The sequence below is a fragment of the Ailuropoda melanoleuca genome, chromosome 15, assembly GCF_002007445.2.
Source record: "Ailuropoda melanoleuca isolate Jingjing chromosome 15, ASM200744v2, whole genome shotgun sequence".
NCBI classification, from domain to species: Eukaryota; Metazoa; Chordata; class Mammalia; order Carnivora; family Ursidae; genus Ailuropoda; species Ailuropoda melanoleuca.
In genome coordinates, this window is record NC_048232.1 from 38,517,386 (window position 1) to 38,530,992 (window position 13,607).

General features: G+C 32.3%; 1 protein-coding gene across 5 annotated transcripts in view; it reads left to right on the top strand.

Annotated features, from left to right (window-relative positions):
* Window positions 1–13,607, top strand: part of USP15 (ubiquitin specific peptidase 15) — a 115,673-nt gene that overhangs the window by 82,254 nt on the left and 19,812 nt on the right. Inside the window, exon 9 of one of the 5 annotated variants that reach the window (XM_034644333.1) lies at window positions 7,282–7,420. The exons of 2 other annotated variants lie outside the window; for them this stretch is intronic. In XM_034644333.1, coding sequence (XP_034500224.1) covers window positions 7,282–7,296 — 15 coding nt within the window. In that variant the 3' untranslated portion in view covers window positions 7,297–7,420. Of the gene's footprint in view, window positions 1–7,281; window positions 7,428–9,087; window positions 13,359–13,607 lie in introns of those variants that run through there. 2 more of the 5 variants (XM_034644332.1, XM_034644331.1) reach the window with 2 other exon arrangements.

Here is a 13,607-nt window from a genome sequence, read left to right on the forward strand (position 1 = left end):
ATCAACCAATCCTTACAGTGATTTGTAAACTATGCTATACTGGGTAGGGAGAGGGTCAGTGAGTTGATACTGAAAACCATTGCTAAATTAATAATAATATTTAAAATAAATTACTAATTCTCATAAACTCATATTAAAAAATTAACAGCCCAGTAACAAACCTGCAGCCTCTGAGAACAATAGTACCCTTCTTGCATAGTGTAGGTTTTTCATGTCATTGTCTCTTTCTTAATTTCCTCTTCACAGAGGTCTGTCACTTAAGGCATAAAGTATCCTTATTTCACTGATGGGAAAATTGAGGCAAGGAAAATTTAAGTGACTTGTCATTCACTAGGACAAGTTAATAAATGAATTAAAACTGAGTTATTCAGAACATTCTAAGATGATTCATCTTTCAAAATTATACTAATCAACTTGCAAGAAATGCATAAAAATGTTTTATTGTGGGTCAAATACACTTAACAAAATTTACTATTTTAATCATTTTTAAGTGTACGGTTCAGTGGCATTAAGTATATGCAGATTGTACAGTCATTAACAGTGTTTTTATGTTTATGTCAAGTATATGGCCCCTTAATCAAGATGCTCCCATGAAGTAGTATAACTGTTGTACAGATCAAAACAGTTTCCTAGGAGGTTATATACACATTTATTTGATAGTAAAAGTGTTCAAAACATTTTAAGAATGCCTTTTAGAATTACGTTCCTGTTTTCTTAATGTCACCGGTAGGTATTTCTCTTGTTTTGATGATGAAGTTGATTTTCAAAAATCTGAAGTTATTCAGAGCGTTGTCCTCAGAATATTATAGGCGGTCAAGCTGGGTAATTTTTTTTTTAATCAGATATGCTTATGAAGTTATCCATTTATTTACTCATCCCATAGTTATTGAGGGCCTACTAAGTTCTTCCACTCTCACAGGCACTAATTATGCATACCATTGTGAACAAAACACTTACTGTTTCCATGGAGTGTAGTGTAGTAGAGAAGATAAACATTAAATAAATCATGATTTATGATAAGCATAAAGAAGAAGAAAAATGGAGTGCTCTGAGTAAATAACAAGAACTTGGTGAGTATCTACTTTATATTGGGTGTCATACTGTCCAGAAGTAACATTTGAGCTATGACCAAAGAATGGGTATGAATTAGGCAGGTGAGAGTTGAAGTTAGATGGAGCAACATGTGCAGTGCCTCTAGGACAGGCAAGTTTGAGGAACCAAAATGTGAGTAACCCATGGAATATTTGAAGGGGAGTGGTATAAAATCAGTCATAACCTTGCCTGCTCTATATACAGTAGTAACTGCTCTCCTCACATTCCATACATGAAGCATGACCACCTCACATGTTTCTCTATATATTTGGGTTTTTTTGTCTGTCTGCCTTCGCCTACTCCAAGCACACACACAGACGCATGCTCACACACACACTCCATGAGCTCAAGGCCTTTGTTTTAGTCACTGCTATAGCCCCCTTTATCTGTCTGCCCCCGCCACCTCTCTCATACATGCTCTGTGAGTGTAGGGCTTTGTTTTAGTCACTGCTCTAGCCTTATTACCTAGAACAGTGTTTGATGTGTAAAAGGCACTCAAATTAATGAAAAATGAGGGAATTCACGTTTGTCTGTAGTTTCTGGCTAGTGCATCATAGTTATAAAAATTTAATGAAATTGGAGTGATGGTAGGAGGGGCACAGTAGCAGGAGTAGATTTGGGATAGGGAGAAGAATATAGTTAATTTTAGGCATGTTCAGTTTGTGACGCCCATGAAACATCCAAGTTAGATACATCATAGGCATATGGATATTCTGATATGGAATACAAACCGGAGGCTTAGGTTAGTAACAGAAATATGGCTGCTTGTAGATGATATTTAAAATCAGGGATGATTGCATCTAAATGAGGGCATCTATGAAGAAGAGGTCCCAGGACTAAGCCTTACACTACAACATTCAAGTGGAGGAAAGACACTACTGTTGGAATGGGAGAAAAGAAGATTGTTTGCAAGTAGTTTTCTAGATTTTGTGATGACTTCCATTATCCTAAAAATACGAGACCAGGTTATTTGCTAAGAAAGAGTAAGTAAGATTGCTTGGCAGTACTGAGATCTCATTTGAGGCTGAAGATCATCAATTCAGAATGGTGGAAGTGTATTTACTTGAAATTTTCTCTAGCAGTGTTCAGCTATATGGTGTATAGAATAGATGACTGGGTTCATATAGTAAGTAATTGGGTTCATCTAGGGTTGGAGAGAGAAAAAGACAAAGGAATTAAGAGCTACTAAACTAATTTTCTTGTTTTTATTGGGCTAATTTATTTAGCTAATCCAACAAACAACCATTGAGTCTCTGCTGTGTGCCAAGCATTGTTCCAGCCATTAGTAATAGAGTTGAAAAAGTGCCCATACTCTAGAAGTTCATGGTGTAGTGAATTTAAAAAGACATATAAATAAATATGATACAGTATGTGATAGGATAGAAAACATGATCAGCCAAATGTTGTGGAAGCTAAGAAAAGAGCCCTTGGGAAATAAGTGAGGCTTCACCAAGGAGGTGACTTCTGAGTCGGGCCTTGATTTTGTTTGGTAGAGTACGTTACTCATAATGACTTATGTTTTGTTCATTTGGTCATAAAAATAGCAATGAATTACCAAAGGTACAAACATAGCATCATAGCTCATACTTGTTCCATATTTTTCCACCACAGAAGTCCCTACATTAGAAATCTGTTTTACTGTAGCAAAAAACACATTGTTTATACATAAATTAAACACACATTGGCACCCATTGTATGCTGGATATTGATGCTTTTTCATATGTGTGCCAGCTCTAAAGAGAAGTACCTAAAATATTTTGAGCAATGACAATATCAAGAGAATAAACATATAGCCTCCTAAAGTAATTACATCAAAGATGATGTTGATTTGAATTTGAAGGGTTTACTGGAAATCACAGCTTTATAACCATGTCATGTATAATTAAAAAATTAAAACTATGTCGCCTTCATTTAGAGAGATTTTGCTTTGAATATAAACTGAATCATTGACGCACATATGTTAATATACATACACATGTATATATTCATTATGTATATATGAATATATATATTTTACAGATTTGTTATGAATGATTCTTCAGTATTGTCCAAGACCATTCTAAGTATTAAATACTTTGACAGAAGAAGTTTTCAGTAACTGTGTTTAAAAGAAATTACAAATTTTTACCAAAATGTTACTAATTGTTTATAAGGAATTTCTTAATAGTAAGATATAACATACTTTAAGATTCCTCTTATACTCACTGAATACCATACCTAAAGTGTCTCTCTCATCATGATTATACCACCATCTTCCTGGGGAACTCTACTGCCTTCCCTGAGACTTGTTCCATTAATCATCATATCATTGTTATAGACTTTTAACTCTACTTCTTCACTGTGTTTCTTTAAGCATATATATATATATATATATACACACATATACATGGTCAAGTCTTTTTTTCTTTAATGCGGGGGTGGAGATGGAGTGAGGAGCGCTCTTGACCTTGAAAATTGAAAATAATGGTTGGTGCTTTCTCCCTACTTTTTCATCTTCCATTCAGTAGACCTCTGCATCATAGCAATAGTAGTTACAAGCATGGATTTTGGAACCTGACTGCTTGGATTCAAATCTGAGTTCTGCTACTTGGTTGTATGATCTTGGATAAGAAACTTCTTAGTTTCTTCATCTGTTAAGTGAAGATAAATTGCTTAAGAAGTGCTTGGTACCTAGAACGTAATGTGTAAATATCAACTTTTTATACCACCCCATAGAAGTTGCCTTTCATAAGGTCATTCTTGACCTTCTGTTTACAGGGTTCCTTGTAGCCTCTTTACCTTTGAGAAGTTGACATAACTGACAAATCCCAAACCTATCTCAACCATAATTTTCCCTCCTGCGTTTCCCTCCAGTATGTAACTATTAGGTGGACATTTCTGCCTAGATAATAATACACTTAAACTAAATGTGTCTACTAAGACCAAACATATTCCCCCAAGAAACCTGATCCTTTTCTCTCTTATACTCCGTTATAGTTGCAACTATCCACCCACTAACCCAAGTCAAAAACTTGAGACTTACTACCTCTCAAATCCTGTTCATTCCACTACCGCTTAATGTCACTTATATCCATCTTCTCTTCTGTCAGTACACTATTTCAGTACTTGAGCATCTTTTATGTGAACTATTGAAATATATCTCTAACTCATATCTTTGTTCCTTCATTTATCCTCTTCCACTCCATTTAGTACACTGATTTCAAAGTCATTGTTTTAAAATGAAAATATAATTGTGTTATCTCTTTGCTTAAAACTTGCTTCCTGTCACCTTAAGGATAAAACCCGAATGGGACCCTACCTACCTCTTTAGCCAAAACTAGACCTTTTTGGAATTTGTTAAGTTTCAAACTTTTTTGTGTATACTGTTTTCTCTTCCCTGGTTGCTTTTCCCACACCTCCACCTCTCCCACCTTTCCTCTCTTTCTTCTGGATAAATACCTATTACATAGTGAGAATCATGAAAGTAGAGACTGTGTTTGGTTTTCTTTTATATCCCCAGTGTTTAGTATAATGCCAGATAATAATACATTAGAACAGTGTTGCTCACAGTGTGTCTATGGATGAGAGCCTGGTCAGCAATAAAGTAAGCATAGAAATTAAGCATAAGTGTTCTAAAATTTTTCTAGCTATTTGTCAGGGTAATTTTGTATCTACTAAATATCATAATAAAAAAATGGGGCTTGCTTTTTTGTATGTCATTTTTTATTTCATTTTTCTAGTGGTTCATTTTTATCGTATTTTATGAAAGTATCAGTCTGTGATGATTTGGAAATTAAAAAAATTTAGTTCTTTCACACAAATGGTTAGAGAAAAACTGCATTAGAAAATATACCCGAATGTTTAGAACTTGAACTGTAACATATTAATGATATTTCTGAAACTGTCTAAACTCCAAAAGAGTACATTAATTTTAAAAAGAATTACAGCACATATTATCTATCTTTAAGACTTCTTGAAGCTGAAGAGTCAGAAATCTATCAATATATATAAAGTCTGAGAAATACTACAGCTTTATGTTCCAGCAGGGTAACCAATCTGATAGCTCTTGGATTGAGCTGCCATGTTAATCACAGCTTGGCAGAGAAACCCCCACTACCATGCAAATAGTTTCTTGAATGATTTCACAGTGAATGATAGGAAAAAAGCCTTTTAGAACATTTTTATACTTCTTAGAGACTCTTGAAATAATGATCTTTTCTTAATAAATATTTGTTGAGTGATTAGATAAATTTAAAGTTCTTTTTGGTTATGAAGATAATCAGAAACCTTCATAGTTCATGCTATTACATGGTATTTAAACTTCTGTTTCAACTTACCTAAAGTATTTATTGTCAGTTATGGGCCTAATGTAGTGAAATGATGCAGAGAAGTATATGACATGGTGGGGTCCCTTAAAGAATGTAAAAAATCAGTTAAACTTTTTAGAAATTTTCTGCTATCCTTTCCTCTGTGCCTTCACAGGAGAACTAAAAGATCAGTGAATCACACAATTTGTAATATTCATTTATTAAAAAATGTTTCTTTACGAATATTATGTGCAAGGTACTGAACCACACATAAAATTTTAAAGAACCATTGTTTTTTCTTAAATCCTTTGTCTTGTGTGAGTAAAATAGTGGCATTCATTTCATTGTGAGCCAGTTTTGTATTATAAAGGGGATAGAATAGATACAATACTAAATATTAAAATTGAATTCATATACTTTAGTTCTTTAAAATAAATATAACTTACATTAAAGTTTATTAATGTTATTACAGCCATTTGTTTTTAGCTTGCTTCCTATAAACTGAATATTAAGCTTAAAATCACTCATTAAGTAGCCTGTTAGTTAAAAAAAAAAAAAAAAATTTTAGACAATTGCTGTTATAGTCCAGTTGTTTATAGTAGTATTGTTGGTGTAATCATTATCACAGAAACTTTCAAATTTATTTATATTGCAAGTGGATCTTCTAATTTTTACTTGTAGCATTTAATATGAAAATTAATGGTCTTTACATAATCATGGCTTTTTTTAACATTGTAAGATTTACTCACTGCCCGTAACAGGGTAGTCTTTTTGAGAAACTTAGAATTCTCCTCCCTCAATCCTATAGATGAGAGAGAGAAATACAAGCATATTTCTTTGCTAGCTAACAAAATGTTTCCCATTAGTTCTCATACTTCCCAGAGCTTTCATAATTCTTCATCGAATTTAAGTAACATATGAAGAAATTTCATAGAATTTGAAGGAAAGGGTAACAGCAGGAACTTAAATGAAGTTTAATTTTATTTAGGTCTTTAACATAGTGCCCAGATTAATGACATATATTAAAATGTTGAAACAATATCCTTGTCTAGTTCAAAACTGCTACCTTTGGAACTATTTTATGTAAAATTCCAATATTTTAAGTTAAGTGTATGCCAGTGCTTTCTTCTCTGACTAATTGGAAGGGGGAAAAATAGTTCAAAGTTTTTTTAAAAATAAATGAATTAAAGTTATATCCACTTATATTTTACTTACCTGATTTGTTTTTTAAAGAAAACTTGAAAAGAGATTGGAAATGAAAAGCAAAATAAAGCAATTATATTTTCTCTCCCAAAATACGTGGAGAAGCTTTAGAGTTGATCTCTCAAGTGTAATGAAATTTGCCTTTCCTAGGGAAAAAAGTAACAGAAAATAAAATACCAAGTGTCTTAAAAATATCTTATTTTTAAAATTTACTCGATGAAGGGTCAGGTTTATACTTATACTTTTTCATCGTAAAAGTCCACATCACACCTTCCTTTCTCATACTTATCTTTTACAGAACTAGAGCCAATATCCCAGTATTAACAGAACTCTTCAGAATTATACAGTACCTTTTGAGAATGTTTATACTGTTGTCATGACAAAGTGAAAAACAATAGCATGGCAAATCTGAAAATTCCTGTTCCATCTAATCTTAAAATCCAGGGCAAAAAATATTGGGTTATTCTAAGGTTACTTTAACCATGGATTACTTCAGGTTTTATTTTTAAATCATAAGAAAATAAAATGGTTTCCTCATTTTAGATTGGGTTTTTATTTTTAGTATTGGTTAGTTTGAAGGTTTAGCTACTTTTTTTAAAGAGTTGTGAGTGGCATTACATTTTGATCAGTTACAGAATGAGTTACAGAACTCAAAGCTTTAGGTAATCAAAAATTAAGTTTGTTTTCTTTCCTGTTCTAGTTACCGGTTTACTAAAATAGTGAGCATACATGATCACTTGAAAATTGGGCTTCTGGAGCACCTGAACAGAAAGGGAGTGGTTCATATTCAGCATTACAAAAGACAACTTTCTCTTTTTGAAGGGGATTACTTTGGCTATTTTCCAGGTACTGGGGAAATTCCAGATTCATTACAAGTTATTGGGATGGCTATTAATTATTCATTTCCTAAAATATGTTGATTACAGACTTGAGATTTGGTTATACAGTAGAACTTTGTTTCACTTCATTAGTTTAAAAAATGATGTAGAAATTTATGGTGAAATACAAAATTCAGACTCTTACATGAGTCACATATTTTTTCAGAGAACTCTAGAAACATCACTCTTACTGATCACAACATATTTAATGATAGAACTTTTTGAAAATAATGTAAGAGCAATAGGATTTGTACATGTGTGTATAAGGAAAAGTTATGTGCAGAGCATTATAGCTTTTCCAACTAGTTAAATAATGAAAGAAAATCATAACCTCACATAATAGTACAATTTTAGATGTATGGAAATTTATAACTAGAGAATTTTTCATAGAGAATCATTACTTTATAAAATAGTTGAATGGTATCTGCATTCTTCTTTAAAAATAGTTCTTGATGGTGGCAGTTGTTGAAGTTCTATGTACATTGAACCATATAGCAGAATGTCCACTCGATGAGACATTTGATTATTTAGAAGAATTCTCTTTAGAATTTTTATGTCTGGTTCTAGGTTGAAGATTTGGGGAAGAGTCTTTATAAAAATCTTATTTCCAAATATTTTTCCTTTACGTATCTTTTACTTATATGGATTTATCTTGATAGTCTGGGGCATTCACAATAGCTGTTTTCCTTCATCAGGAAAGCCTTCCTAGGCATTATTTGACTTTTATTTTTGAACTTATAGAACTTTCAGATAGGTTATAGTTCTGTAATAGGGTGCAATTCAGATCTCTTTAGGGTTTTCCTACTGCTCTCAATTTCTCTAAAGACTCCTTCCTGTCTTTCTGCCATATAAGCATTCATTCAACACACCTTTATTAAGGTATGTGTCAGGCATTGTGCTATAGACCCTGAGGTACAAAAGTGAACTAGGCATGAACACTGGTCTCAAGATAAGTGCAGTATAAGTGAGTTCAAGGTATAGAGTTAGCTCAGAGGAAGGAATATTATTCTTCCTTGAGGTGCTGAGGAACATGTAATGTTTGTAAGAGATGCTGAGATGAGTGTTAAAGAATGAGTAGGAATTTCTGACAGGGGAAGAATATTCTAAGAAAGGGAGGAGGAGTACATGCTAAGGTTCAATCTTAATACATTAAACTAAAGACTAACTTTGTCTTAAGACTCCTAATTCAAATTCACATTCAAGAATATTCTTTATTATTTGGAGTTTCCATTTTAAATGCATATGTAAGCACAACACAAGTAGAGAACATAGAGCCACTTTCAAGAACAGATATTTAGCGTCACGTCTGCTCACAAAATGATTGGCTTGCACATACCCAGGCATTCTCATTCCTCATGGACCAACAGTTTTTCATACTTGCTTATAATCCTGAACCTTCCAGTTAACCAAATGGTCATTTTATGATGAAGGCTATCAAACTAATGAATGCCAAAACTAACATCCTAAATATGAAATTAAGTTTTTTAATCCTTAGCTCTTCAATTGCTCTCATCAGTTTTGCACATAAATTATTAACTTGCCTAGGAATTATAAAAAATATTTAACATAGCAATATTTAGTCTAGTTAGCAAGTGCATTTTTGCTTGTTCATTATTTTAAGTTTTTACTTATTCTCTTTTACATTAAGAACTGAAACTACTGGTACAGAATCCTTTTCTTCATTCTGATTATTGCTTTATTTTTAACATGGTATTTGACAAAATTCTACCCGATTTAGGAACAACTGTAGGCACCATTATGATATAAACAAAATGTGGCTTAAGATACGTGTTTTATGATCAGTCACATTACCTCATATTTGGACTTCATTTTTTTGGTGATGAGTTGTAAGAGGTAATTCTTGAAATACTGAAGTGTTGGTATTTGTCAATGGCAGGGAGTTGAAATATGAACTAACAAAGGTGAAGCTCAAAATGGCACGTGACTGGTAGAATGTCACAAAACTCATAAATAGCCACAAAAGTAACATACAAATACTGTTTATGTAATCCCTTTTGTTTTTATGATAGATTTATATCTATGTTCTGAGATTTTACTAGGAAAAACCATGTATGTTAATAAAGGTTGAGTTTTGTTCTGTTTTACAGTTTAAGAATCATTGAGAATGAGAAATACATCCACATAGGCACATTACACATGTCGTGTGATTTTTAGGTCCATATTATGTCACTCAGTGGTAAAGTATCCTACAGGCTGAAAAGGAAATTCCCTATGTCTACATATGTAGGGCTTGTAATATATATATGTCATAAGAAAGGAATTGTTTTGGGACAGTCCCAGTCAGATAGAAAAGTGATGCTTGTTATAGTAGAGGAATCTTTGAGAGAGATGCTTCAGAACTATGGTTATGGTTGTTTTTATTATTGAACCAGACAAAATATTTATTCTTTAAGACATTGTATTTAATAACAAATAAAGTTTTCTTGTAGTTGTCAAAGATGTTCATGTTTCTAAGATAGCCTCATGTTAAAAGGTAGAATGAGTTGCATAAATTATAATTCAGACTGCATTATGACTAATTTTAAGATATGACCTTCTGCCACAGTGATGGCATTGAGTACTGATAACATTTGAGGCATGGAAATATTTTAGTTGTTTGACCAGTATTCTAATTATATCTTGAAATTTGTACTAAAAATTATAAGAGAACTTTTATTATTTTAAGTGGTCTTTATACTATTTCAAGAATAATATATTATGTTCAAGGTGAGGGAGAAAAGATATTTTCAATATGAGAAAGAAAAGTCTGACATCATTGTCAGTTTTTAAACTATTATGATACGTGCATTAATAGAACACTTTAGCTGTCTATTGAATTTCTGTGTTTATATGTGTTTGTATAAATTTTTAAAAAACATAGCTTGTGCGTTTCTTAAAACATTATGTTCTGGTGTACACCTGAAACTAATGTAACATTGTGTGTTAACCATACTTACATTTTTAAAAAATTGTGTTTAACAAATAGAATGCTTTTTTTGGGCCATTTAAGACTTAATGGTTTAAATTTAAATATAAGGGTTGTCTCAAAATATATTGGTTATGCTATCTTGACAAGTAACACAAGCACTTATCATTAAAACTATTTGTGTTTTTTTTGTTATTTAGTTTGTAATGTTGAATTATGGTCAACTTCAGAAATGGCATGTGTCACTTTGAAAATAATCACTGGTCTCTGTGTCAGACTTAAAAAAATCCAGGCAGAGACCTACTATAAAGCAGGTAGTGGATTGAGTGAAAGTTAAACAAAAGCATGAGAAGGTTGGTTTTCTCTTTTTAAGTTATTTATTTAAGTAATCTCTACACCCAGTGTGGGGATCAAATTTATGACTCCGAGATTAAGAGTTGCACAAAAGCATGGGAAAGTTTTTAATAGGTACTGTCCTTCTTTGGCTTAATATTCAGGTAAAAGTGTTTGAAGAAACTTTTAAGATTATTCATTACCAGCTAATATATTTTTGCCCCCTTTAGTAATAATTCATTCGAGAAAAATTTAAGTACTCTGTGCCAAACATTGAAGGAAAAGAGTAAAAAAACCAAGAGGATAAAAACATTTGCTAATATAGGCAAAAACATGTTTTATTAATGGTGCATTTACTGTACACATGCTGAGTGCTAGAGATATACATATAATTGATATTATAGTTCCTGCTCTCATGAAAGTCTCCGTCCATTTGGCAAGACAGACAAACTAAAAATTAAAGTTACACTATATTATAAAAGAAGTGCTGTAATAAAAGTGAGCATTATGCAATATGGAAACATACAGGAGGAAACACTATAAGGAATCTAGGAATACTTCCTAAACAGGATACCTGAATCTTGGTGGTTTAGTAGAAGTTAGTAGGACAAAGAAGGTATATTTCACACAGATGGAGTGATATTGCAAATTTACAGAGTGAGAGATTGCATGGAGGTCAAGGAACCACAAGTAATTAAATGAGGCTAGGATGGAATCAAATAAAGTATTAGCAAAACATAGGCTGCATAGGTAGCAAAAGACAGACTTTCCAAAAATTTGAGATTTTAATCTGAAATGGGTATTAAAGGATTTATAGCAAGGAAGTGACATGATTAGATATAAATTTTAGAAAGATCACTCTGGATGCTACTGGAAAGCTACAGAATTTTCAGTTATATTTGGAAGCTCTTTGCAAGATAGGGACATATGTAAACAATTAAGTGAAAAAGTTCAAAAATTATTTGTGTTTGTACAACTTGGTTCTTAGTTTGGTAAAACCATAAATTAGGTTCTTTGTATAATGTTGTTACAGACAGTAGTGGAATATCATATTCTTAGTATAACCCTGAACAAATACAAGAAATTGGAAAAAAAAACAAACAAGGATTTGAAAACTAATTGTTGGAAATGCTGTCTGACTGCCTCCCCTTTGCCTCATTGACTAAATAGTGTTAATCCTATCTGTACTAAATCAAATGATACTACTAAGTGATGGCATTTAGTGTAGCCATGGTATATTCTGGGTTACCTGACCCTACCTCTAACGTTGGGTTTATAACTAAAAGAACATATAATGCAAAAGGAAAAGAGAGTGATTTCAAAAGGTGTGTACAATTATGAAAGGTTGAGGTATAAAAGGAGTTCAGATGTAGGAAAGTATCCTTTCCCAAATTGCCTCCTACACTGTAACCTACCTCTGTCTTCCTCTTACTGACATAAAGTTTGTCACTGCTGAAGATGGCTTGTAAGTTATGCTAAGGTCTATATAGTCTATATAGTCTACCCCAAACATTTTTAACTTTTTATATTGCTTTCATTGCAATTATAATAATTATAATAAATTCCAAGGTTTTATAAATAGTTCTCCCTTTTTGCCTAATGATAGGGGCCAGATTACCAATTTGAGCTGTATTATTTTTATTCCATTGAAAATATCAAAATATATATTATAGTTACTTGAGTAAACATAAATTAATTCATATTTGAAACCACAAAATAGAACTTCATAATTTATTTCAAAAAATAAAAAATGCCTAATTTTGAATTTTTAGCCAAACAGTGCATGGTATATAGACATAGTTTATTGTTCCCAAGTAATTGGCATGAACCGAGCAGGCTGAACTTTTCATAGCTACCAAGACTTTAATCCCAGGCTGTTAATCCAAATGAGTGGTAAGCAAGCTTTGAAAAACCTTGATTTCCATTAATGTAAATCCGTGCTCTCATAAGAATGGGTTTCGACTCCTTTATATGGAAGCAACTACCTTCACTTAAGTACTTTGCCACTTGACTCCCAAGACAAATGTCTTCCTGCAGCAAAAGAAAGTGACCTATATGACCATATGTCTCAGTCATTAATATTCTATTTGGTGATTCTAGACATCTAATTGATAAATTAATAATGGGTTTATAATTAAGTCAAATTGTATGGTATTATCAACTTAAAATTATTCATCTTGAGATAAAATATTATGGAAAAACTATACTTCTGCCAACTGTTTTATTTTAAATCCCAAATTAGTTAATTCTAAATGAAAAAAGTGATGGAGAATTAACTTATTCATAGTTTTAATCTTGCCATAAAGGAAAATTGGATTGTTATGGTAATGAAGAACTTGATGGTGTAAGAATGCACTTAGCCAGAGTTCACATAATAGAAGTTGGCTCAGCTAATCTGTTCTGTCCCTTCTAAAAATGGTTGACCAAATGGAAAACTTAAAGGCTGCTCTTTCATGATAAGGAATTGACAATGGAAGAAGTAAATACCTCTTTAAAGTTAATTTCTTGCTTGCACTCTATCTCAGTTTTTTACCTACTCAGGCTAATTTGCAGGTGCCTGGGATGAGTAGACAATCCATAATTTCTACCAATCAAGTAAAAGAAGGAAAGAAAACTCTGAGCTTCTCTCCCAGTTAACAGGTAGTTTGCTGTGGTTAAAATTAATGCAGATTTTACAGCAACAAATATTAGCATTTTCATTTATTCTAAGTAATTGATTTGAAATTTGGGAAATGAATAGTTGAGTGCATCATTTGAGTGTTTATTTGACCAGTTACTTATTAGTTCAAGAGGCCATCATTTAAATTTTTCTCTGTACATTATGGCAAGTCAGTTTGTTTCTCTCTTCATTTTAACATGTTTAATGTGTGGTTACTTTTACTTGAAAAT